This window comes from Anser anser (assembly GCF_964211835.1).
Source record: "Anser anser genome assembly, chromosome: 4".
NCBI lineage: Eukaryota > Metazoa > Chordata > Aves > Anseriformes > Anatidae > Anser > Anser anser.
In genome coordinates, this window is record NC_139724.1 from 70,223,530 (window position 1) to 70,249,832 (window position 26,303).

At 38.0% G+C, this 26,303-nt stretch overlaps 1 protein-coding gene across 6 annotated transcripts in view; it reads right to left on the reverse strand.

Moving 5' to 3' along the window:
• Positions 1-508: 508 nt before the first annotated feature.
• The window catches only part of NSD2 (nuclear receptor binding SET domain protein 2), an 81,490-nt gene continuing 55,695 nt past the window's right edge, over positions 509-26,303 (reverse strand). For all 6 annotated transcript variants that reach the window (XM_083835224.1, XM_083835228.1, XM_083835226.1 and 3 more), the window contains 13 exons: positions 14,852-14,983; positions 13,657-13,780; positions 12,438-12,638; positions 11,593-11,772; positions 10,385-10,541; positions 9,355-9,560; positions 8,814-8,917; positions 8,285-8,554; positions 8,073-8,189; positions 6,374-6,515; positions 5,518-5,624; positions 4,220-4,424; positions 509-3,341 (listed from right to left, as the gene is read on the reverse strand). In XM_083835224.1, the coding sequence (XP_083691350.1) occupies positions 3,073-3,341; positions 4,220-4,424; positions 5,518-5,624; positions 6,374-6,515; positions 8,073-8,189; positions 8,285-8,554; positions 8,814-8,917; positions 9,355-9,560; positions 10,385-10,541; positions 11,593-11,772; positions 12,438-12,638; positions 13,657-13,780; positions 14,852-14,983 (2,214 nt within the window). In that variant the 3' untranslated portion in view covers positions 509-3,072. The remainder of the gene's footprint in view (positions 3,342-4,219; positions 4,425-5,517; positions 5,625-6,373; positions 6,516-8,072; positions 8,190-8,284; positions 8,555-8,813; positions 8,918-9,354; positions 9,561-10,384; positions 10,542-11,592; positions 11,773-12,437; positions 12,639-13,656; positions 13,781-14,851; positions 14,984-26,303) is intronic.

Genomic DNA, 26,303 nt, shown 5'->3' on the forward strand with positions numbered 1-26,303 from the left:
GAAGTATTGAGTTGCATCATGAGAAAGCTCAATTTTTCCAAGATTGTATTTGAACAGTGGGAGAAGGAAAACAGTGAAACAACTTTTCTTTTGCCGCCTGTTTAAAACAATACTTCAGCCTCTTTTCCCAGTGCCGCAGAGTAAGGTATAGAAGCCTTCATTAAAAAACACCCTTCCTGAATCAGACGCTAAAATTCTCCCAGATCACCTTCTGAGTGACCGAGCTGAGCTCGTAGGGTCAGTACATATCAAGGAAGAACATGGTCCACATTTCTTTTAAAGATCAATCTCCGAAGTATGTAATCAGCAGAAGGAACAAAGTCCTAGTAACTCAAAAACAAACCTCTAGTTTGGAGTCTTTTTGTCTGCGGTGCAAGCCTTCATTGGCCCAAGGAGCTTAGTAACAGAGAGTAGAGAAGAGGTAGAAGGAAGCAGAAAGTCAAACAGCCACTCGCTAAGATCTGTTTGTGTAAATTTAACATTATGAAAGGAATGCTGAGAGCGATTGCTTTGAACACTGACGTCTTTATTTACCCACAGACAGATACAAAATGGGTGGCTGTACTGCATCCTGCCGTACTAAATGTGCTTGTGACCCCACCTGCAAGGAAGGCGGGGAGTTGTAGGCTCCGCGACCGATCTGAAAACTGATGGTGTTTCTGCAACAGTGCCAATCAATAACTATTTGAGCTGATGGCTTCTGGAAGTGGGTATCTGCCTATTAGGACTTTGGGCATAACTGTTCCAGGGTGCCAGAGCTGTTATACCTATGTATGAAGAGAAAAAGCAATAAAACGACTAAAAATTTAACAAATTATAAAAGCAGTGGAATGTAAAGGTAAGATTTTATAATAACTTATTTAAAGGTATTCTTATAAAGCCTTCCTTACATGGTATAGTATTCAAACAAATAATGGTCCCAATGACATAAAATTCCTTCATTTTGTTTAAAAGTGATGAGGAAAATCTTTCTACTTTACTACCTGATTTCACTTTCCTCCCCTCAAAAAGCAATAGCAATGTACATTACACAATTTTTTGGTTTTGATTTTAAGTACAGGCCTATGCTTCAGTCTCGGTATTACAAATATCTATAGCAGAGGAAAAGTTTCCCCTCAAACTCAATTAAGAAATCTTCATTTTCTTCCTTGAGTGCAAGGCTTGGTATACCAGTTTTAGAATACAAATATGTAACATTTTCCCCCTACTTCGAACTGTGCTATTTTTCTCATAATTACTTGGGGAAAATAAAACCCAACATCTTCCAACAGTGTTTATACAATGGATTAAAAGAACAAAGCAGTTGTTTGGTTACAAAATAGAAATTAAAAGAGTTCAGGACAGGGCAAAGCTACATTTAAAACCTGTTTCAGTTAATATCTCCTAATAAAACCAAAGTTTTAAGTGTTGGGAACAAATGGGGATTTCAGTTAATTTCAACTAAATCTGCAGTCAAATCCTGAAAAAATACGTTTGGAAAGAAACATACACTTTTAAGATATAGCAAGGCTTCAATTTCAAAAGGGCTACACAGAGTTTCTGCACTAGTAAAGGCAAACTAAGCTAGAACATACACAAATCCTAAATGGACATGAAGGCGCACATTGTGTTTACATAGGCTAGGTAACAATGGCACAAGTCAAAACTTACTTGTAACGCTGCCTAATCACACACCAATGACATGCACTGGGAAGAAGACAGGTAAAGACATTTTTCTCTACCATTTTTTCCTAGTTCTAACATTATTTCCATTAAAACTAAATCTTGTGTGTTCATCTCACTGCACTGTGAGAACCTACCGGGAGCAAAGCATTCAAAACAGCTTTGCTGACAAAACACAGTGGCGATAAGACAGTCAAGAGCAGAGCTCCTAAAAAAAGTAAGGAATGATTTCAAACAGTCTGCCAAGTCAAGTAGCCAGTTTTACATAAACTGCATAAAAAGGAACAGAGTTGGGCTAAATTTCACACCAAAATTGTTCCTTACATGCTTCTTCAAAAATATACTTCACTTTTAATTAGTTGTTTTGATAACTTAGTTTTTGGACTTCAGTAGCTAGTCAAGTTTCACCTTCTGCTTCAGGGTTTCATTCCTGGTTTTCTCTTTTGTTCCTTGTTGGGCATTTTTTGCATTGCCACAACGTTGAAATGCTTGGAGTCCAAGCATTCCAAAGAAATGTTTGCCTCTGCATTTTACTTGACATTAAGGGAAAACTCATTTTTTTTCCAGATAATAGGTTTTGTATGATTTGTTTCTATTAAGACACAAAAATCACAGAGTATTGGGCCTAGAATGCAAGATGATATCCCTCTAAATCCAGACTTGTACAGCTCTGCAAGATCAAATCAAGTTTTGCTGGAATGAAATACAGGAAAAAACAGTACAGAAAAAAATCTCTTATGATGTAAAATTTCCCCTCTCTGGTACAGGGTGTGCCTTTCCCACCATGCGCTATATTTCTTGGTGGAAGAATATTTTTTAAAAAAATGGTTGTTTAAGAATCATTGGAAAGCAATTTTATAGGAGTACAAACAAATTGTTTTGTGTGTGGTGACAGCGAGATACGCACCTGGATCGTGAATGGCATTCAAGCACTTGCTCTAAAACACACAAGGCAAGCAAATCTCATTGGGACCACGGACCAAGCTATTTCTTACTTTAAAGGACTCAAGCTAATAACTTCTTTCAAGGATATACTATTTTAAACATCTGTTGGTTGACAAATACTATCTTAAAACCTATGTTTACGCCTACCTGGTTTGCTTTTAACCTACCTCCAATCTGAAAGAATATTGGAGGGAACCTTTTACATTCGTAACAATTCAAGTGTAACTGTAATGCTGAGTAATAAGTTTGGTTTGTCCTGAAATTTTCTGAACTATGCAGTTCGTTATCAGTGCAGAAGCAGCAGAAGACTGCTGTGGTTGGCTCAGTGGATTTATAAAAAAAAACAAAACAAAAAAATCCCCCCCACGTAACCTTTACAGAATATATGTAAAATTGTGTCCTTCCCTGGTCATATTCACAACTTATCTACAAGATAGTGTTGGCAGTAGAAACTGCAGTCCATGACTATTTGCATTCAGCTCTCATCCATCTGTTCCTCTGCTTTCTCTTAGGCTTCAACTTGTTCAGTTTTTTGCGGGGTTTCTCAGTCTTCTGAGTTTCAACAGAATCCACCCCAAGAACATGTTCAGAGCAGCATAACTGTCCATTCAACGTAGAATTTAGTACTGTCCCGTCTTGGTGTTCCTTGCAGAAAGAATTTGGGCAGAAGTGGCAGAAAGAAACAGAAGGTTTGCCACAAACATCACAGTGGTGCCAAGGACACTCCCACTTTCCTGTGACCAAAACCAAAGAACAAATTACTAGGGAGTGAAAAACGTCACAGTCTTTTAAAGAAGCTTTGTGTTTTAGCATCTGAACAATGCACAACTTCTTTCAGAGACAGATGAGACAGGAACTTGTATGGCTAGTCTCAAAAATAAAAAATCATAATTCTAAATCTCAACTGACAACAATAAGTAATGGACTTGACATCCTTTCATTTAAATGCAGCAATGAACTCCAGATAGAAGAAATTATTCAGGCTTTATTCCATAGCATTTTACAGAACTTGCAAGCTGGTAGAATACTCAATATCTAGTCATCTGCTGCCTACCATTACAACGCTCACCTGTTTGTTGCAGGTTTTGCTCAGGGATAGCCAATGTGCTTCATTTACAGAAATTCTTATGCCAGCACATTTTACCAGTCATCCTTCTACTTGTTTCTGGGATAACAGGCTTTGCCTGCAGAACCAGGTAGCTCCAGTAGTATCTGGAACTGCAACCTGATGTCTACTGCCCTTAAAGTTTTCCTACTCGTCTTATTCCAGATGCCGCTGGTATTCTTCTGGCTTGAACTCAACTGGCTTCATATGCATTTCTGAGATATAATCAGCTTCCCTGTGACAGAGCCACACTGAGTAAGTACATCACCCAATAGGAGCAATTACCTACATTCATAAAACCGAAGGTCGATTTTAACAGAGAAGCTGGAGAAAGGCCATCGTTGTGCCTCCATGTTGAGGAAGAACTCCTACACTACTCATGAGTGAAGTTCCCACCATACAAAAAGAATGTTTTCAAAAAAGACACTTGTGAGAAGGTTTCTGTGCAATAAACAAGGTACCTGCAAGTTACTTATTTACACAAGCTTAACAAGGGAGGTCACTCACCAAAAGGACGTTTCACTAAACCAAGACAGGAGAGATGATAAGCTTTAGTACAAGATTTCCTGTCACACAGCACCAGTTGGCCTCCATCACCACAACGGAAACAATCATCTTCAGATTCCTTCTTCCCTTCATTTTTCGTTCTGCGTCTCCGTGTTCTCTTTTTGGTCTTTTTGCCTTTTTCTTCTGAGGCATTAGTGGAAGAATTCTAAAAGATTAAGTTGCAAATCTGTAAATGCCAGTTTTGCAAAAGAAAAATATTACACAAACAAGGAAAACTGTTGGCATTCCTGGCAGACAGTGCACACAGGCAACAATTTGACTTGGTACAGACTTGTCCAGAGCCTCGTGGTGCCTATCCATGTTAATAAAAACCACACTAACTCTTATAAAAAGACAACTTGAAATCACCTCTTGTCCCTATAATTTCTTCCTCTTGGTAAGCTCTTCTACTTTCTTATGACTTAAAAAAAAAAAAGTCTTCCAATTTCCAGTCTAATCTACTTATGGCTAATTTGCCTCCATTTTGTAGTTGCACTACCAAACGCTTCAATATCCTTTTTTCTTTTTTTTCTCTTCCAGTTATGCATAATTTACACTGGAATTATTAAAACCAGCATCCACTTGCATTCTTTGAAAAACACACAGCAGAGTTTCAGGAACTGTGACTGTGTACACAATGCGGGATATGGACTGTGTACATGTCCTTCTACTGGAGGACAGGTTTTAAGTTAACCTGACATGAATCATACACACCATTTCGTGATAGTTTTACATCTCCCCTGCCTCCCCTCATTATGTTTACATTTCAAAACTCACAATATTTTATTCTTTAGTTCAACTTCAACTGGAAGATCTTTAATGACTTTAGCGAACATTTTAGATTTAAACTGCAAAGTCAGAAAAACCTCACTGGCTATAGTTGGGCTCTGCAGGATAGGGTTTACCCAATAAACAGTCGGTTTTGTGCTACCATCTCTCCCTGAATTCACTCTAGTGCAGCACTCAAGCAACTGTGGCCAGTTTGTTCTTAGTTCCTAGTTCCTACAACCTTTCCCCTCCTTCATACTTCAGAGGTGACGGGGATTAACTAGAGGTTATTCCCCTCTGCACCCACTTATTTTTATACGCTTCTGATTCCAAAAGCTAGTGCCAGTAGCTAGCAATGTTTCTTATTCAGGACCTAAAGTGATTATCCCTTGTCATAACATAAAGCTGGTCTACCTAGATATACCCTAAAAGAAAAACCAAGGCTACTAGTTTGACAAGACACTGTCAAGTTATCCTGATATATTACTTGCCTTTGGTCTGTCCCCAAGAAATCCGCTGCAGTTTGGGGCACCACATTTGCAGACTGTTTTTTCATTGCCCAGACAGTCAAGGTTGTAATTGAAAGTCAGCTCCGTCCCTGAGTGAGATGAGACACACCGTTTTATTATGAAGGACAAGGTAATGAAGCCTATCAAAATTATTACAAACAAATAAAGGCTTTATTATCTGTCTTCTGGGTCTGTACTTGCTTGTTGATTTATTATCTAAGATTTTTTCCCCTTTACTGCTCACAAGCACTGACAATGATTAACTAGGCACCAGTACTGCACGATGTCTTATGCAGTTACACTTTAAAGCAAACTAGTTTGACTTTACAAAACCGCATGTGCATAGTCTGCACATTATAGATATCCATATGTATATGTAGCTGTAGATATAGGTGATATAGCTATATAGAGACGTGTGCATATATGCATGTATGCATTTCAATATTGTAAAAACAAACCAGAACATACATATTTTCAAACGTATTTTAAACACTCACTCTATCTTCAGTTGAAGAAAAGATGCAGAAATACTGTTTGAGATCTCTAAAACAAAAACTGCTCCACTTTTTTGACAGACAACACAAAGTGACTGCACAGATACTAACTAGGGGCTCTTTGGTGTATCGTTAGAAGCAAGCAATAAAAAAGCAGACATAGAATTCACTATTAAGAAACATTACAGTAAAAGGAACACCACAAAACATCTCTTCCACGTGTCCAGTTCTATACAAAAATATTTTACTGAATCAGTTAAACCACGACCTCCCACTGATTTAACGTATCCATGTAAAATGTTTAGCTTAGCGAATTAAAATAAAACCAACACAAACTGAAATACCTGCAGGAATATCACACACAGCAAAGAGGCCGACACGAGTGTCTCCATTTACTGTCCATTTTAGAGTTTCACAATTTGGTTGGCAGCTGTGATTCATAAAACGAGAATAGTTTCCTTTGGGGCCAGCATCAATAATACGGTCCTGGAGATCAAACCAGCAACAGAGTGAATGCTTTTCTCCCTCCCCTCACAAAAAAAAAAAAAAGAATTTCCATAAATTATTTCACTACTTACATTCAAAACAGACGTGTTTTTGCTACCCAGAAACATAGAAGCAAATCAATATTACGTGTTGTATTGAAAACTGTAGTGTCCCAGGTGGCCTGGAATGAGACACTCCCAAAGCAATACTCATGATCTAGCTCATCTTGTCCCAGAACCCATCTCAGCCACATGGCAGGATAAGCGTTCTTGTGAGCACTCTGCTGGTCATGTAAAATTCCCCTCACTCCGAAAAGCTTCAAAACTCAATCTCAGTCCATTTACCCTTTACTTTGCATTCAAAAAGCTGTTATGCATTTACAAGTACTGTGCTTTATGGTATTTACCAAGTCACTGCATGGCTATTTGCAGAGATTACCAGATTTCCACCAGCTTTCTTTCCCCAGATCAGCCTATTTTGAACAAAAACAAGTTCTTGGTAAACTAAAGAAGTCCTATCCCTAGATACAATTGCCTTTTAAGTTCTACCTCCGCCAAACATACCAGATACTAGGCAAATAAAATAAAACCTTGAAATATCCAGAATTTTGAAACTGTGATTCATTGCAGACCTGCTTGAGAGAGCTTTGCTTATTTATGAAGAATATTGCACCATTCTATCATTGAGGCAGAACAACAGTATTTTAATTATTAAGGTTTGCTTCCAACTCATTTTTATAATGCACATGCAGAATTTTCATGACTACGTGCACACACATTCAGACACCCTAAGTGCATGTATGGGTCAACCTACAAACAGCACGGACATTTGTGAAAGGCAGAACCACAGTGGTTATTTACTAACTACAGCAAGAGTCAAACATTCAGTTCAGATATTTAACAAGCTGACATTGTGTGCCAGCTTAGTAGAGGGGTGAGAAACTTAAGTGTTTAGAGAAACATGGTTTCATCCTTCTTCGGCTGTGCAATAACTCCTTGGTTAGAGGGCTAACAAAAACTGTAGCTGTAGAAATACAGAGTAGTACAATCTTGGACAAAAGAAAGATGATTAGGACTGCAAAAATATGAAGCCAACTCTTCTTTGCTTGGGGATACTTTCACATATATGAAACAGCCTTAGAACTATATTTCACGGTACTCACAAGTGAGTTTTTTAGTTGAAGTTTTGGTAAACATATCGCTAACTAAGTCTTTCAACTACAGCATTATTTCCCAAAACTTCACACTTTCTCCTAAAACTAGGCAGATAAATACTTTTGCTATACTTTATTTCAAGCAGCAAAGCACGAAATGTACAGACCTTAGCATATACTTTATTACATTACCTAGTAAGAGCCAATGAGATACATTATATATGTGTATATGTATATAGAACGGAGCAAGCAGCCGCAGAAGATACAATATTGTGACTATATGAAACAATGGAACATCACAGGTGTGTGTTCAAACACACAGGAACATCGAGTGTTCAGAAGAAGGAAGAGAAGTCAAAGTAACGTTACAACTAAACAACAGAAGGAGATTTCAAATACTCTACCTTATCGATAGTAAGCATATAGAAGTGAGTAATGTCATTTTCATGTGCATATTTGATTCTTGCCATACATTCCTCTTCATCAATTAGCTCGCCAACATACTCATTCACAAACTCTCCCTGAAAGATACCAAGTACCACTGGTAAAGTATATACCAAACCCACAAAGGACGTCACAAGCTACCAAATCTTTTCTAGGCAAGAATGATTCATACCTTTTTAATGTCCCTCTTTGCAACCAGACCCCACCCTTTCCCATCCGTTTTGATGATCTTTGTCTCAGGGTATTGACGTTTCGTAAAGCACTGGTTTTGGCATCGTTCTCCTGCTGGACAAACTTGTGGATGACACTCGTACATCAGCATCCGATTGAGGCACTCGGAATCAAAGCCACAAGGGTTTTCATCTGTGGGTTTGCAGTTGCACTTGGGAATCTCAGAAATGTCAGCAGTGTATATCTGTACTTTACCACAAGGTTTATTCACCTGAATAAGACATTAAAATTGTTCAAATATCACTTCAAAACTTTAAATATATTGTACGAGTTATTACAGCTGTTACTAATTTGGTTTTGCAACATTAGGTGTTCCAACAGAAACAAAATTTCATAATTACTTGGCTCTAAAGAAAGCACAGTTACCAGCACAGCATTACAACCTCTTCTCCCCATCACACCATTCAGCTCTTACTTCCCAGAGCTAGCCTAGACCTTTGAGTACAGAGTGTATCTTCCTCAAACTCTACCTTAATATGCTTGTACGGTGGAGGTTTACGTTCACTTTCTTGGGTTTCTTTGGCTTCTCGCTGTAACTTTATTTCTCGAAATCGAGCTTCAGCTTCTTGCAAAGCTAAAAAAGATTGTTGTATCAAAAAAAAAAAAATTAGAAAGAATCACTCCTGTCAAGTTGACCTGCTTAGTACCACGTGTGTTAGAGAAGCATGATCTACTTCCTAGCTAAAACATTAAATAGCTTCCAACCAATGCTTCTGGAGTATTAATGCTCTTAACAAATTTATCAATTCTACTGCCTGAGTTATACTCATTTGCTTTACAAAAAGCCTAAATCTTCAGAAAGAATTTCAATCAAATGCTAGTTTTTTACAAATCATGATAATAATGCTTTAATTCAAAGTTAGTGATAGTGACTACTGGTCGAAATACTAAAACAAACTTTTGTACTTCAATATTGTAAAACAAATGCACAGAAACAGTCCTGAGGCTACGTGTGAAGAAAGTAAAGCATGCATATCGCAAGATTATTTTTCTTTACTTTTAGCTATGTACCATTTTTGAAGACTTTTCCAATTCCTTTAATTCCCTGGTATCTACTCCCTCTGTCTCCCTCCATATACGGGAACACCCGTGCTTGGTGCGTCCAAAAGTAATCCTTGGAACCAAAGAAAAACACAGGAAATTCTCCGATTTCGTGCTTCATTTTCTGGATATTTGGGGGAACATTTTTCGGATGGCAAACTTCTGCAGGCCACCATCTAGCACAGAAGTACAAACAGAAAAGCACAGCAATTTAGTAAAGCTTTTTCAGCAAGTTTAACAAAATCACCTTGAGCAGCAGTAACTAATAATTATTGCCAAATATAGGATGAAAAAAAAACAACAAAATGCCTCAAACTGAAAACCAAACCAAAACACCCTGAAGCAAACTTTAAATCCTTTCCTCCCCACACTCAACTCACTGGGCAGAGGAAGAAGATTAGGCTAGAAAACAAAAGCCTGCACTCAGATCTGTACGACTTTCCCTTGCCTGCAAGGTAAGCATACGCATAAAGCTCCTCATATCTGGTTAGCAAAAGCATCTTTAACAAAGTCTGCAATCTCTGTAATTGTCAAAGATTAAGAGACAGCTGATAACAGCTATTAATGCTTTCCAGGGTAAACCCCACCCACCTCTATCTCACCCAAATCTCAATGAAGTGTAAAACCTTGACAGCTTGATTGACTTATCTGCCAGTCAGGAAGGTAGCAATTTACCCAATTACAAGTTATACAAGCTTAATTATTCGAAGAGATCTCTGAAACAAGGGGGGTTGAAGGCATCCTTAGTAGAAGCACACATCAGGAGACTCAGGAGGAGTCCTATGAAGGTACTGCCACGGCAGAGAGCAACAGCAAAGCTTTTAAGTCTTAGGACTGGGGTGCTAAGCACAGGAACAGCTCCATGTGAGATGGGATCCCTCGTTCAGAGAAATGACAACTCTGTGTGCAGCAAGGTCGGCATACAGAAGAAGCCAGCTATATGACACTTTATTAAAACACTCTACTATTATTGTAAAAGAAAATAAAATGTTCATCAGACCTGTAATTTCCTAGTTTAACCCAAATAATATCCTGGAAATGGAGTTTCTTCCCTGCCCTGCAGTCGTTGCAGTACCAGCTCCCATCTGGCATTTCAATGTTTAAACAGTCTGGGTGAAATGCTGCAGGACATGACTCGCAGCACAACAAGCTTCCTCCTTCCGAGAAAAAAAAAAAAAAGGATTGAAAAACATCAAGACAAAAAAAAAGTTTCGCATTCCAACCAGATTCAAAGCAGTGCGGTACGTATGTGGTAGGTTCAGCCAGAAAAAAATGGTTAAAACCATGCCAGTCTGCAACAAACATATCATTTAGTTGTGTACCAAAACCAAAGGATCCTGACTCATCTGAATGCCTGGCAGACTCGGGTTAGTGATACATATAAATTAACAAGCAAGCTAGTTATAAAAAAGCCAGAATAATGTACCACAAAGTAAAATTACTTTATTTTAACAATTATAATATGTTTAACATAGTTTAATATATATTAAGAATTTACTGTATGTAAAATTTGGACAACAAAAATTAAGCCTAATCAGATTTCTCTGATGTTTTTTTTCCTCGGGAGAAGAGGTGGGGAACAAGATTGTTAGTTTGTTCCATGAATTAACAAGTAGAAAGTTAGCTGCTGCTTAGCAAGCTGCTACGCTGCATGTTAATTTGTTAACAAATCAGGTAAACTCTCGTTGCCACAGTTTAATCAGCGCTACGCGTTTTGTGGTTCTCAATACGAAAGAAATTTATTATACAACATAAAGGAAAACATCCTTAATTAGTGGCCCGCCTGGCAACAACTACTACGGATTCAATTTGCTGTCTGCTATTAAACTGAAAGCAACTCTTAAAATATTTATGTTTTAATATTACATATTAGTGATAAAGAAACACAAAAAGAGCTTCAGTACGTTGCACACAGGAAAGAACAGAGAAGGACTTCTCATTATGCGTCTCTGGCAAAGAATTAAATTAGGCTTCTGGTTGCTGGACAAAGTCCAAGTGAAAACATTCTTTAGTAAATTATATCTGCAAAAAAAAAAAGGATACTCAAAAACTTAAAGCAGCACAAGCCAACCTGAAGTTATTTCAATATCTAAGGGAGTCAAACACTTTTCTAATAACTTTGTGTAGACAGATTAGTAAAATAAAATGTAAATTGAAGAATAAAGCATTTTGCTGTTACATATACGTAAGAGCTTTGCATCAGTTTACCTTTTGAACACACAAAGCACCAGCTCACATTGACATGCGCATGATGACTTTTCCCTTTCATGGCAGTGAAATGATTCGTACAAACAATGCTGTTGGAAGCGATGACTGCACATCCTGCAGCAATGCAAACGTCTCCAGCATGGTATGCAACAGGACAGCGAACACAACGCATCATCTTTCCTAGCAAAGCAGAATACTGCCATATTATTTTTGAACAAAACCCATCTCTTATTTGATCTAAAAAACTGGTATTATTACTCGAGGTAGCCTATATACACAAAAAATATATCAGTTACATTGTCAACATCTGCATATTTACATTCAGCAACAATACTGATTTAACAAAAGGTTTTTAAAGAACATTATACTGAGTTTAAAGCAATACACTATTTAAACGTGAAGGCTTTAGCTGTGAACAACAAAGTAGACAAGCTTTCCTCAGTCATACAGCTTTGTCTACAAATGTTGCCCCAAGCTAAAAATACACATGGATTCACATCTTCACGTTCAGCAAGCCTTGCTGCAATTTGCATTTGCAGATCTTGCCCTTGCTCTGCGTGCCCTGTCTCTCACTGACTATCATATACGCATTTCGTTCTCTCTTGAGAAGAAAACATGCCTAGCCACAGATAATTTAAAACTAGTTTAAAATGAACATAAACAAGGTAAATACTAACATTGACAACAATTATGCAATTGTTATTTAAAAAAAAAATCTGAATCAATCAATGGTACACGTATGCCTGAAATTGCAGCTTGGAGCTACTACGTGAACAAATTCCTTACCTTAACAGACCGTAAACAGACTTAATTTATCAGGCATTAAAATGTAAAAATGAAACTACCTTTTGAAATTCGTGGATGGGAGGGGTTACTAACATGACAACTTAGGCAGCTGTGGAGAGGACATCGAAAACCCCTGTTCTCAAACACAGTTAGATGGAATTTTTTCACACAGGCTTCATGGTAGAATTTTCCACAGTGAGAGACGACACAGCGTTTCAGATCTGCCTTTCTCTCTTTACACACAAAACAGGTATGAACACCTAGTGGCAAAAGTAATAAAAATAATGTAACTAATTTTTCATCCAAACCTGTGAACCTGTGTATTTAATTTTTTTTTTTTTGACACATGTAGGGGAGGTGTTGTGTTTTCTTTTACAATCAAAGCAAATCCTATTATTGGATACAGCAATTTATTTGCTTTAACTCTTCAGTATTAAATACTGATCTGTTTAGATACAGAAAAAATAAAATCAAACAAAGCAAAAAAATAAAGTTACAATGCAAACCCACTGCAGTTAAAGTGTACACAACACCCAAAGCCTCATGGATCTGCTTTTATGTTCTTATTCATAAGCGTCAGTATGCCAGGACAACTGATTTTTTTGTTAAAGCAATGAAATTGGATGATTGGTTGCCTGTGATCCTGTAAAATTTGAAGCAGGTCCACCAACCAAGGACAAATATCCGCCAATCTTCTCTCTGGACTGCTTGGATCAACCTTATTTTGAAGCAGTCTTTTTCCAGCAAGGCTCACCACATGTTCTGAGCTGAGCTTATGAGCAAGAACACAAACGTTTTATGTAATATTTTTGATTAAAAACTTCCAAGCAGTTATTACAGGATTAAAAGCAAATGACATTAATAGCAATAAGGTAGTCTTTTAATAGGAAAAGCAAGAGATTGATACAGACAAACAAAGAACTGATAAAGGACTTAAAATGTTTCACTTGCTGCTTTTTACTAGGATTTCTTAGGTCTTTGTGACAGACATTAATTCTACTCTGTAATAGTACTCAGCAAAGAATCTGCAATTATGAAGGCAGTGGAATTCAGAGCAAATCAGCCAAGTTGCAAGAAAGTTCTCACTGAAAACAGAGTGAGCTTCCTAAAACATGGCAAAGTTACAACAGTACTAATGAATTCCCACCCTGTCAGGCACCAAAGGATAAGTATAGCTTCTCCACAGATACATACTCTGTCCAGGATGATTTCCTGTAACAATGTATGAGAAAACTACAACTTTTTTTTTCTTTTATTAATAGAAAGGGACAAACTTGCCTGATGTACATTCACTACAAATGAATTTTCCTGCAGGTCTTCCAGAGAGCCCAAGGCAGCTTACATGAAAAGCTCGATAGCAAAGTCCTTCACACAGTAGGAGATCACCTGTTTTTTCACACAGCTTTTACAACACAAAGGCATTGAATGTTAAAGAAAAGTTCATATGTGGAAAAAACTGTTTTCTTTATTCCTTTTCATATACTGCTCCTCAAAAATCTCTTTTCCCGTTGTTGAAATCAAATTTAACAAGTGAAAGACAATTCTACAAGCATCATCACATGCCCTTGCTTCCAGTTGAAACAATTAATTATCTTTAAACTGCTAGAAACATCACTCACAGAAATATGGTTGATGAGTAAATACAATTTGACAGAAAAAAGGAAAAGAAAATAGCTTTAAGAAAATTTTCCCTGCGCACACTGATACATCTGAGTAGTGTTAAAAAGCATCCTTATTTTCCTTTTCTTTGGCAAAAAAGAAATTAATCTAGGAGGCACAATGAAACTTCTATGCCCAGGCTGTTAGCAATGACACATGCATAACTAAAAATGAACTCGACAATAATGCTGGCAGAATTTAAGCGATTAGCCAACAATTAAAGATAGATATAACCTCATCATCACTATGTCCAAGAAGAAATAGAAATATAACTGCTTGCCCAGTCTCCTGGAAACAAATATACTCTGCCCAGAGGTATTGTGTTATCCTTTCGTAATCTAAGAACAGTGTTAGAATACTTTCAGGAAGGGTTCTGCTTTCAATATACAGGCATCGTGCCTCATGCAGCGCTCCCTCAGAAGTGCAGAACCAACTGTGTTATATTTCCTTCGCTTTATGAACAGACAAGCAAGCAGCTCTTCCCAATCATTTAACTAGTTACCCGACAACATTCATGCACTTACTCTGGGGTAAAAAAATTATGCTTATTTTACAGACCTGGAAACTAAAACAGAAAGGCTAAATCACCTATTTGAGATCAAGGAAAAAGAAATTAGGGATCATGAAAAAAGAAATTAGGAATGAAGAATTCCATTTACTGATGTGGGGAACCTGATCACTAACTAATATCTCCTACGTGAGACATGCACAATAAACCTGTTTCTGGCCTAATATTGTCATTTTCACCTTTAAAAAGACCTTTTCTAGGAAACCTCAGAAACCATAGCTCCCTGCCCCAGCTAACATCTCTCACCTGACACACATATTCTTTTTTTGTTCCCGCTCCTCGCTCAGATTTTTTGGATGATATAGACACTTCAGTCTGAGTTTCATCAGCACTTTCATAGGGAGACTCTGAGCGCTCATCTCCTTGGCCATCGGAGATCTGAAGATTAAACATACGTGTTAGAGAAAGCAGTCGCGTATGGTGCAGTTTGTTCAGAATATCAACTGAAGGAAGTAGCAGACGGCAATTCAGGCTAACAGACTGAGGCACATTCTTTTGGGTTTATTTCCCCACCTTTAAAGAAACAGTTTGATTAAAACCAGAGTATGTATTTGTGCAAGTCTCTGTGATAACAACCATTTTCACAAATTCAACAGCTGCTAAAGCAAAACACCAAGACTTTGTAATATGGCATTTTATTTATACTCAGCTCTATAATCTAGTTAGTCAGAAGCGCCCAGCCAGGAACACGGGGACATTCTCAGATCCCTTGATTAAAGTTTGAATATGTGCTTTAAGAGAAAGTAACACTTCATTTCAGAAACTTGGTAAAACTTTAAGCTACGTATGAAAGTCTCCTACCCAAATATTCTCCTAGAAAGTGGGCACAATATGTAGAAGAAGAAAAAGTGTTTGTAGAACGTTATAACTAACAATGAATTCAAAATACTACAAAAGGTGACTCTGTTATGGATAAATCTTATATAACAAATCTAGATGTGTTAGAGGATTTTTTTTAATATCCATAATTTACTTTAAGGAAAAGAAAGTAATACTTAGGAGAAAATACAGGGCATTTTTCAGTTCAATAGAATTTAGGGCTGGAATGCACATATGAGTCATTTGTCTTATCTCTTGTTACAGCATAAAACGCAGAATTTCAAATTGCTGCCCCCAGACTGAACTCAAAGAACTGTTTGGCTAAGTACATTCTCTAGGAGAGCATCCCAATTTGCATTGCAAAACAAACCTGCCACCTCTCTTGAAGCTTATTCTAATGGCTATTCACACATACCATCAAAAATAAGGCCTCATGCCCCTTTTGAGCTGTCTAACTGCAAATCACAGCTGATGATGCTTTCTCAAGGTGTTTCACCTACATTAAAAGTCCTTTGGAACCAGATTTTTTCCTCCTGTGGAAGCAAGCTGCAATTAAGCCCGTTTCGATCCTATTTGGATTGAAGACCACATTTATCCAGAATGAGGTCTAAATATCTCACTACGGAATTTTTTCCAGCTTCAAGAGGATTTTAGTGGGTTTTCTCTAAACCTTATCTGTACTTTACAAAGGCTGTTGAAAAATCAGGCATGAGAACATAGGCTCCCAGGTACTATATTCAAAGCAAATCAACGTCCTGCTCCTCTTCACTAATTCTGTTCCCCTTGGCTAAGGCTCTCCCCGAGCCTTCTCAACACAGCACTGAAACTCACTGTGAATTGCCAGAGTGCTCAAGAGATCATTTTGCCAATAGCTGTTTGTCAGAACACAGACATACTTTACATGAAGAATTTGCTTTCTGCTTTCAGACGTACGATCTTATATTTATCTACAGTAAAGCACATTTGATTAAAACCTGTCCTGCTCACCAAGTAATGGAGACAGCTACATGCAACCTCCCTATGAGCCAACCTCCACATCATGTGCAAATTTATTAGAAGTGATTTATTTTGAAATCAGAGATAAAAATGTAAAGATGTATCAGGCCTAATATTAGTCTTTATAAAATCCCTTTGGAAATGCAGGCTTTGAGTGATTATTTCTCACCATTGCTTCCAGCTAACTTGCATTCCTGCACTTAACATTTGCTCTCTTTGACTTTGTATAAGAATATTTCATAAATTGGATCATATTGACTTTTTTTTTTTCCAGATTACTTGCAATGATTTAAATGCATTTTCTCTGTGCAAATGCATACTACTGAAGTGATTCCTGCCTACACTTTACCTATGAATATTTCTACAACTGGATTGATCTTGAGATTCTGCCAGAGGGTTTTAGAAGTGGTATCCTTCAGTGAGTTAAAAGAAATTGCACGTAAAATCATTGCTTTGTTCAAATACTGGGAAATCTCTGTCCTCTGGAAAGAGAGTGGAAATAGCAAACTGCGAATGCAGCTGCACCCTGAGCAGCCAGTTTTTGCTGGGAAGTGGCAGATTAAGAAAGGTAGTACTGGAGTTAAGCAAAAAAAACAAAAATGTTTTCCCTTAGGGTTTCAGTGAAGTTACACAACACGCTTATTTCTGTTTAAACTATTCCCCCAGAAATGCTAATTAGCATAAGCCATGCACTGCTGTAACTCTAAGGAAAGGTAATCCTGTTGACAGATGACAGCCTTTCAGAAACCCCTCAGGTATGGGGCACAAAATCACACACATGTACAAACCTTAGGTTGAAAACCGTTTTCCTACAAACCTGAAATGTTACTGCCTTCCTTAGAATTAATGCAATAGCCCTTCATTTACATTAAACGGCTCCTGAGCCAAAGCAGCACTGGCAAGAATTAAACACTATATCCCAAACATAGCCACAAAACCCAATTTCTAGCACCCTGTTTAAGACAAAACTTGGCAGTTTACAGCAGCCTATAGATTAATGCCGGATTTCAAGCCTGAATACCGACATGCCTAGCATGAAGCAGATACCTTTAGTCATATACAGCAACCAAGCTGAGAGTGTCTTGCGAGACGAGCGTGATCTGCCCCTTGTGACTGCCCGGAGCCCCCCCCACGTTAAAAGCAAGATGCTCTACCAAGCGCCAGCTCTGCACTAAGCAGGGATACCTGCTCGTGGGCTGCTGCAGTGCCTAAGAATCAATACATGCATAAGCTCAGCACCAGACTTTTATTGCCTCGTGCAGGCTGCTGCTACAGAGCAAATCGCTGCCTGGCTGCCACCGCTACCGAAGGTTTATCGCCTCCAGCAGTCACATTACACGTAACTCATGCAAAGCTACCATCATCACCACCTGAGGGTTTATACCAGCTCATTTTAGGGAGCTCACGAAGTGGGGGGCTAACAGATTCCCCCATACAATTGTAAGAAAGGGGAGCATTTCTTGAGGATAATTCAGAGTTTGAACTCATGCGCTTCATCTCACAGAAGGACAAACACTTTCTACCGGCCACCTCCCTGTGTAAATAACCCCTATTCTACACAGCCCTCTTTTGGGTCAGCTCCCTCTGTGGCGAGAGCCAGAATTCAACAGCTCAGCTCCCTCAGGAAAAGCGGAGGGAGACAGCAGTGAAGTGAAACGCCTGCCCGTCCCCCTTCAGGCCTGCGTGGAAGGGGTTGAGGCAATCTTGGCCGAAAATGTTTGTCGGAGAGGACTTAGGCCCGGTGGCATGCAGGGCACGGGAGGCCTGGGAAGGCCACGCCTGCGCCCTCCGCAAGCCGCAGCGGCAGGGCCAGGCCTCAGACCCAGCCGGGGAACAGCCGGGTCTCGCAACACAAATACCTGCAGGTTACAAACAGCATGGAAAGGTGATTTACAAGATGACTGCCGCAAATCAGTGCCTAAAGTAAAACACAGCCACCTCTAAAATTAAACATTAACGCTCCTGTGGTTTGTTAGCACGGCTAGCGCGTCACTGAATGAAGGGTCTGACGGGACGCATGCAAGCGCCCAAGTCACAGCATTGTTCTTGCAACAACCAGAACAGCTTTTGGGGTCTTTTTTTTTCAAAAACTGTTACTTTACTAACTTCAATCTTCCTTGTGATCATGCCAGAGCTTGTCTTGTTCTTATTTTTGTAACACAATCTCCTCAGCAAAGCAAATTGTATGTAATTACCTCTTCTGATATTTAGGCCAAGGTTCAAAGGAACCAACACTTCGATTAGTGGCAAAAGCTGTTAATTAGTAATTTATAGCCATTGCTGGTTGCTATTTTGGTCTTTTACATTCTGAGGAATTTATTTCTCACAGAGGCAAAGTACAACTTTTAAGAAAGAGCGAATTTAGGGGAAAAAAGGAGTTTTTCACTTCGGCTGTATAGCGACTGACAAGTTTCGGCAATGAAATCACACCCAAACTCTATAATCACCTGCATTTTTCATTAGCAATTAAAGATGTTGCAACACGGAAGACACCGTCCTTCTGCTGCAGTTAGTATCGGCACAAGCACTGGCAAACCTTACACATCACACCGGCTCCCCTTACCATCGCCTTCAATTATTAAATCTCTCAATTATTTTTAGAGTAGCTCCCGTTAGAGGCTTTCACTGGCTGAACGCGGAGCAACCGGTTGGCATTTCAGAACTCAAATCCACGTCTTTCTACTGGAAACCGTGCATCTGTGAGCAGAGGGGAGAGGAAGGGATAAAACTGGCCTGAAAACCTGGCCTGACCGAAAGCATGAGGAGCCCTGCTTCCTTTCACCGTCAGATTCTCAAGGCTCTCTCCCCTCTCCCGTGTACATCAGTTGTTATTCACTTCTCACACGTGTAAGACTCAAAGAGAACACGTAACAACATGTGACTATTCTTATCCCCCCCCCTTTTTTTTTTTAAGGCAAGTTTTCTACAGCTTTGTTCTTGGAAAAAAAAAATGTTACTGAGTAGATGGGAAAAAATTTTTGGCATCTCTGTAAATTCTTTTGGTTTCGTATTGTATTTTTGCATAACGGTTATTACATAACGGGCAATTGTTTAACTGCTAAACAGCAGGACGAGATTTTCTATCACCTCCTGAGCTACTCTGCCCCAACGTTTGTGCAAAAGGGATATTCAATGTGCACAGAGATGCGAGGACAGCCTGTGGAATAATGTCATTTCCTTCTCAAAATTATGTTGAGTAAGAATTTGGATTTGATGGAGGCTGTTGGGCAGGCTGAGAAAGGAAGAATAAATGTGTGGGGATTCACATTTAAAATAAGACACTAAAGGAAAAAAAATGGAAATAAATTGAGTCAGCTATGTGCATTTTGTGATTTTATGTTTATATTCTTATTTTTTTTTCATTGAATCTGTCTAAAAAGATTTGTGGGGAGGGGACAGGAAGAGGATTTGACAGAAGCATCATGGAAAAATCACTTTTCAAATGTTTTTCTTACTATGAGACCTTCCTCAGTTGCAAGACTGAGAGTTTCAGTTAAGCACAGAGCTCACTGCACCATCAATTACATCAGTCAAAGGTGAAGGGATAACCATTAATGTACGGAAACATCTTTCACTCTCACGTCATTCAGTACGTCTAAATGTTGAGTTCAACCCTACAACAACAATTTCTTAAATATGTTTGCAACCAGGTACCTGATTCCAGCTTCAGCTACACACTATAACAGAAATGTGAGCCAATTCCTCATCTTTCTGGCATTTTTTTTTTTTTCTTTTTATTTAGATGCAAGTTGGTACGTACGCTCAGCTTGCATATTTCTAGGATCACAGGAATGAATCTGCAAGTGGCATCATTAGCTCCACATCTGGATAGTTGAAATTCCACTTAATTTAATTTATAGAATATCCAAATCGGTACTGACATATATCAGTATGACTGGCTGCCAACTGAGAATGTGATACAAGAAAGGATAGTCTGGAATTTAAGGAGTCAAATCACTCTGTGTTTCAAAGAAGTGGGTGAGGATGAAGTGAAATATTTATGTGGACATTTTCTTCATCCACTAAGTTTTTTTTTTCTATTTCAAATTTTCTACTTCATTCACAATTTTCCACTTCATTTCAGACAGCTCTAAAATCATGTAGCAAATACGAGTGCCAGCAAAACCATTACATTGCAATTTCAAGGAAAAAGATGTTCAGAAATTCTAGATTTGAAAATAAATGGCTGTATTCATCCAATCTGCAGCCCAAAAATTAAGAAAAAAAAACCAAATACAACGTTGCCAGATGCAACACAAAATGCAATCGTTCTGCTTTTCAAGCTTGATCCTCAATCAGCTGTTGACCTGGCCATTAAATGTGGTTAGTTTTTTTGGTTTGTTTTTTGTTTTTTTTAAAGTTTGGGATTAAGTCTTCATTTTTAAAAGCTGATATGCAAAACAGTCTTTGCTGATTCATGTTATCCTGGGGGCGGGAAGGGGGTGGTGACTTTTTTTCTTCCCTATAAGTACCTCCTGCTCTAAAGGACTAGAACATCAATATTTGTTGAGGCCAAAGCATATGCCCCACGAGGCAGAAGAGTTTCAAATACTATTCACTGTGTGTTAGCAATTGCAAAATGAAAAAGTTCAAGTACTCTTCAGTGCTTACGGGCTTCACTATGAATTCTCCTCTCCTGTAGCCAATTCAGACAAGCTTCCCCTGCCCAGTGTATGAAGGTTCAAAATGAATTTGGAAATTTAACGTGAGAAAGGTGCTAGCATTTACGCATCCATGATGCACAAACAGGAATGGGCTCCAAGAGTCACCACTCTACCAGCTGCAAACCCTTTCAGATTTTTCTACCTACCAAAGTGCAATTTCATTAAAATGTACATATTCTTCCTCAGAACACTTTATCAACTCATTCAGTCTTACAAAAACACTACTTGTATTACTCACGTGTGCTTGTTTAACAGCATGTGAGTATTAAGAATACAAATTGCGGTCTTAGGGTTTTAGTCATATTCAAGACAATGTTGCTCTTCTGTCATGTTGTGCTTAAACAGTCAGAAAATCAAGTAAAGGGCAAATTTTTCCAGAGCCAAAAAAGTTAACCCTCCCGCTTCCCTTTGTTTTACTCAAGCATCTCTCGTTTTATAAGCCTCACTGTAGAACATAAAATGGAAACAAAATCCACAATGTACACTTATTTTAAAGCTAGGGGTATATAAACTGAAACTAGAGCATGGTAGAAAATTCTGCTTTCTTGTTTGTAAGCAAGTCACCTCTGCAGCAGGATCAGCAGGATCCGTAAGAGAAAGGCCCCAAAACAAAAACTAACCTACCACTCCTTCAGAGTTGTCTTAAGCTACTCAGCTGGCTTAAGTGGCGTCCTCTCTCAGGTCATCCATTATCTTTAGCAGATATTTTTATTAAAAAAGATATTTTATCTTTTTATAAGCACTTTAGAAGCATGTTTCCATGACTTCTGAATGCTGTTGGCTATTAAGTTCCACTATGTTTGAATCTAAGGACACTGCTACAAGCTCAGACTTCCTGAAGTGACTTCAGGGTCAGTGATTTCCATACCACAGACATCCAGGAGGAAGTGGTCTGGTCTGGCTAAGAGCTTCCTATAGAAAGATTGGAGTAGGAATGTTCTGATAAGCAAACTCTTTAGTCTTTCCACAGAGAAACACCAACTGCATTTTCTTCTTCTTAACAAAGGCTTAACGACTGGGATTTTTGTTGTTTGTTTAATCTAAGCACAACTTCTATAAAAATAAGTCAATAAGCGACATACAGGTAGATCAGACTGTATTCAAAAGACAATCTATTGTGCACCCACACGGAGACAGAAAAACTGACAGAGCCAATTGAGTTACAGTTAACATTTCCTTTATTTCAGTATAAGAATTCCTGAACTGAAGAATGGTATTTTGGCCCATACTGCTAGACTAGATAAATTCTTTAAGTATGCGGTGCCACAAGTGTACACAGTACTATAAGAGCAAAAAGACGGCCTGGGACAAGGTTCATTTTTATTATTAGCAGTAGTTAGACGTTTCAGATAAGGATATTATGCATTTCTGAATTTGCCTGGAAAGTTAATTAAAACTCTGAGAACATTTTAAAACATTATAAAATTGCCTACAGATACTCATGATACTTTGGTATGGGACGTGGAATAAAAACCTACATTAGATAAACATTCAGTAAACAGATTTTCTGCACTCTGAAGCCTAGGTAATACACAAGATGAGAATAATTACATAAGAAACTTAATCTTCTACACAAAATGTGCTCCCAAAGAACAAGATTCAAGCCTAGAACTTTTTTTCCATGTGAAAGTGGAACCATCATAACAAAACTGTATGACCTGGTGGGCAATGCAAGTCATTTCAACTGTTAGAGGCTTTAGCACGAAAGAAGTCCAATTACTTGCAGCGTTCCACAAAAATGAACCCCTGTCAGCTTATTGGTGCTTTGAAACAGGAAAAAGAAAAACTATAGGCATATAGAAACAAACAGAAAACAACTGTCTGCTAAGTCACAGAGGATTCAAAGTGACATTAAATATTAAATTATTCTTAAATCTTGTTTTGAAGAGAAAATTATTTTCGAAGGAAGCTAAAATAAAATGCCAGAAGCACACTGATTTTTATTTTTTTTTAACAACCTGCGAGGTTATCTTCAACTATTTTTTTCCTTAGGGCAGTAGTTTCTTTAAAATAATGTGAATTCCTTTCTTCCTTCCTGTTCTTAGAAACTCAAAGGCGGTTATTTTTACCTTTAGTAAGCACGCCTAGAATATTTCAGTTGTATACTGTAGGACAACTAGACTCCAGGGTTGAAAAATGGAGCTGACGTACTGTTTTGGTCGCAAGTTGTACGTGTCTCATGACTGCCTTCTTCATCAAATAGCTTACCTTTTAAGATTTGTATGTGTTCTCTCCATTGTGTATACATACTAATACCCATAAAAAACACAGAAAAATCTGCCTCAAATTGATAATAAAAAAATATATCGTTTAATATGCACAAAAATAGCACAACTTAAGGCTACTGTCTTGCATTATTAGGTGTTGGAAATGTAAGAAGTTGTAGCTATAACCAGCAATTGAGCTTGCTTCGACACTGGATATTACGGAAAGTGGAAGGAATTCCCTCTAGGGAATATAAAGAACTTATGTTAAAAACACCACCTTCAAAATCTTTCACGGGCTTCTTTAAACTGCCATCTGCTGGTCAGCTCATACTTCATGAGGCTATGATGAATGACAGACTAGCTAAGAATTTAGAGTATTACGTGTTCTTTATTTTATCCTCTCGTAAAAATATTACAATTCTTCGACAAAGTTCAGAAGTAGTATCTAGGCCCTGCAGGATGCTATGACACTTATCTGCTGTCAACAAATCCATCCAATTTAATGAAGCCAGCCAATAACCACAAAAATTGATTGAAAAGCTAAAGCAGATATGTCTCATGCAAACACACAAAGTGTGCTAATAATCCAGCCGCAATGGTAATGCAAAGCCTTTTTTATTTATTAAAAAATACTGGTTACACTCTACTAGCACCTACCACATTACTGGCGAGGGGAAGGAGAAAGTAAAAGTAAAACAAGAATACACCACCTGCATCTCTTCTCACAAGTATCGTGTTTTGGATGGTTACACCAAGTCTTATATCAGCAGTACAGAACTACTCTGAACTTTTGCAGACTTGGAAGTGTTGAGTATATACACCAGGCCCCACCAGTTGCTTATTAAGAACTGGATTTTAAGCAAAATCATATTTCACATAAAATACTGGAGGAAATCACTACTGATGCCAAGTGCCTAGAAGTAAAATTATGTATTTTGTTTCAAGGTATGCAAGTATGAAATTTATTCATTATGTATAAATACCAAATAAAAAATAAGGTATTGCTAAATTTTGCCCAGTGACTTACAAAAAAACTCTACTGATTCTTCTCCATCCATCTTAACACAATTAAAAACCCAATTTTCTGAAAGGAGTGCATGTCTACCTTTTACTCTTTGATATGTCAGGTCTATAAATGCTTGTCTGTTCTTAAGGCAGAAGTCCACCCCCTCCTTCTCTTTCCCTTTTTAATTAGACACCCAAAACAACTCATTGATTGCAAATTTGGCCTCTATTCATATTCATTTTGTAATATTTCAAGTAAACACCATTTAAAAAATACCTCCAATAACAACAAAAAACTTCCGAAATCTTTAAAAAACATGTCAGGTAACATGATCTTTCAAACAAGAAAAAACTGAGCACACCCTTTCCTAGTGAACATACCTTTCCTAGACTTCAGTTGCAATGGAGTGACATTTAAGAGGTGTGCAACTAGCAACAGTCCTTGACAAATAACAGTCATATGCAGGTTCCCTTCTGGAACCAGCTGTCCACAAGTAGTGTGGGGGAAAAACAGAAAAAAAGAAAAAAAAAGAATGAAATAAAGAGAAAAAACAGCCAGGATCCACTTAATATTGCTTGTGAAGGTGTATGTGCTTGTGGAATATGCAGTATTTTTTTTCACCTTTGTTAGAAGATCATTTAAGTCAACATTTATAGTATAATAGTGAACACAGAAATATAAAAGTTAGTCAGCAAATGTATTTAATGTTGAGAAGAATTACATCCTATTCAATTAGCTGAGCAAGGCTTTCGGCATGGCACGATTGTGTTTACGTTTTAAACTCTTTCCCTTATCACTCTGGAGAAGGTTTCTCTCTGGATGAATACTCTCAGGGCACACAAAAATTAAGCCATTTAGAAAAGTGCTAAATAACAATACAAAAGGGAAAAAGGTTTTTAAAGCCACCCACAAAATTCAAGGTTTAGAGCTTTTCTTGTTCAGTAGAATAGATCAACAGTAACTTCAGAAACACATGCCTGTCATTTCTGTTTTATTTAAAGGCAAAATATACCTAATATCATAGGAAAGAAACTGGGTCCAATCCTTAGCTGGTACAAGTTCAGGTCAGTGTAGCTTTAAACCATCTAAGGATCCAACCCACTCATGTCTATTCCCCATCCTACCCAGTATCCCGCCCTTCCACCCGCAAAATCTCTCCTGTTTGACAGGGTACATTTCTGTTATGTTGACTGTGATTGTTCTGAAACATTTTAAACCTTTGAGAACAATTAATTCCCTTTCTGATTTGTATATCTGTCTTACGAGCAGTGTAAGATGTTAATTTTTCTCACATCTTTTGCTATTTAGCAGTAGCTAAGTAAATTAAGAGCTAAGTTTTAAGATTTTCATAGAATCATAGAATCATCTTAGCCTATACAACCATATCAATTTTTACATGTGAACTGTTAAGATACAACCCAAACTCCTACAAAAATTAACCTTTTATAGGGAAAGATTTCTGGAGACTTCATTTTTTTATAACACAATATCTAGAAATAGGAGAATCTTTCTCCTGAGATTACAGTATTTAGAGATGCATATTTAGAATCAAAAAGATTGTATTTTCCTTAAATGGGTCTGGCTGAATAGATGGTCCCAAACAAAAACAGCTTAGACAGCAAGTGCTGGTACAAAAATCAAAATGGCAGAAACTGATAAGCCAGTTTGGGAGTCTCTCGGTTGAGAGAACAAAATGAGAACAAGCATTACTTTACTTGACCGCTGCCCTGGACATTTTTTCCTGTGGGACTTTTGTTGTTTGTTTTATTAGGGTATAGGAGGGAGAATTTGGGGATTATTTTTTTTTTGATAGAATTTTTCAAGTTACAGTAAGATATACAGCCATTAACATGCAATCTTCCCCCACCCCCAAAGGCAAACCATTTACTGAACATAGTCTAGATATTTTAACTGCATTCATTATAGCGTCTAAGCGCCTCATGCTTTTGTTAGGGGAGATGAAAGAGTCTCTACGATAGCGGAAGCCCTACTCCCTCATTAGCAGG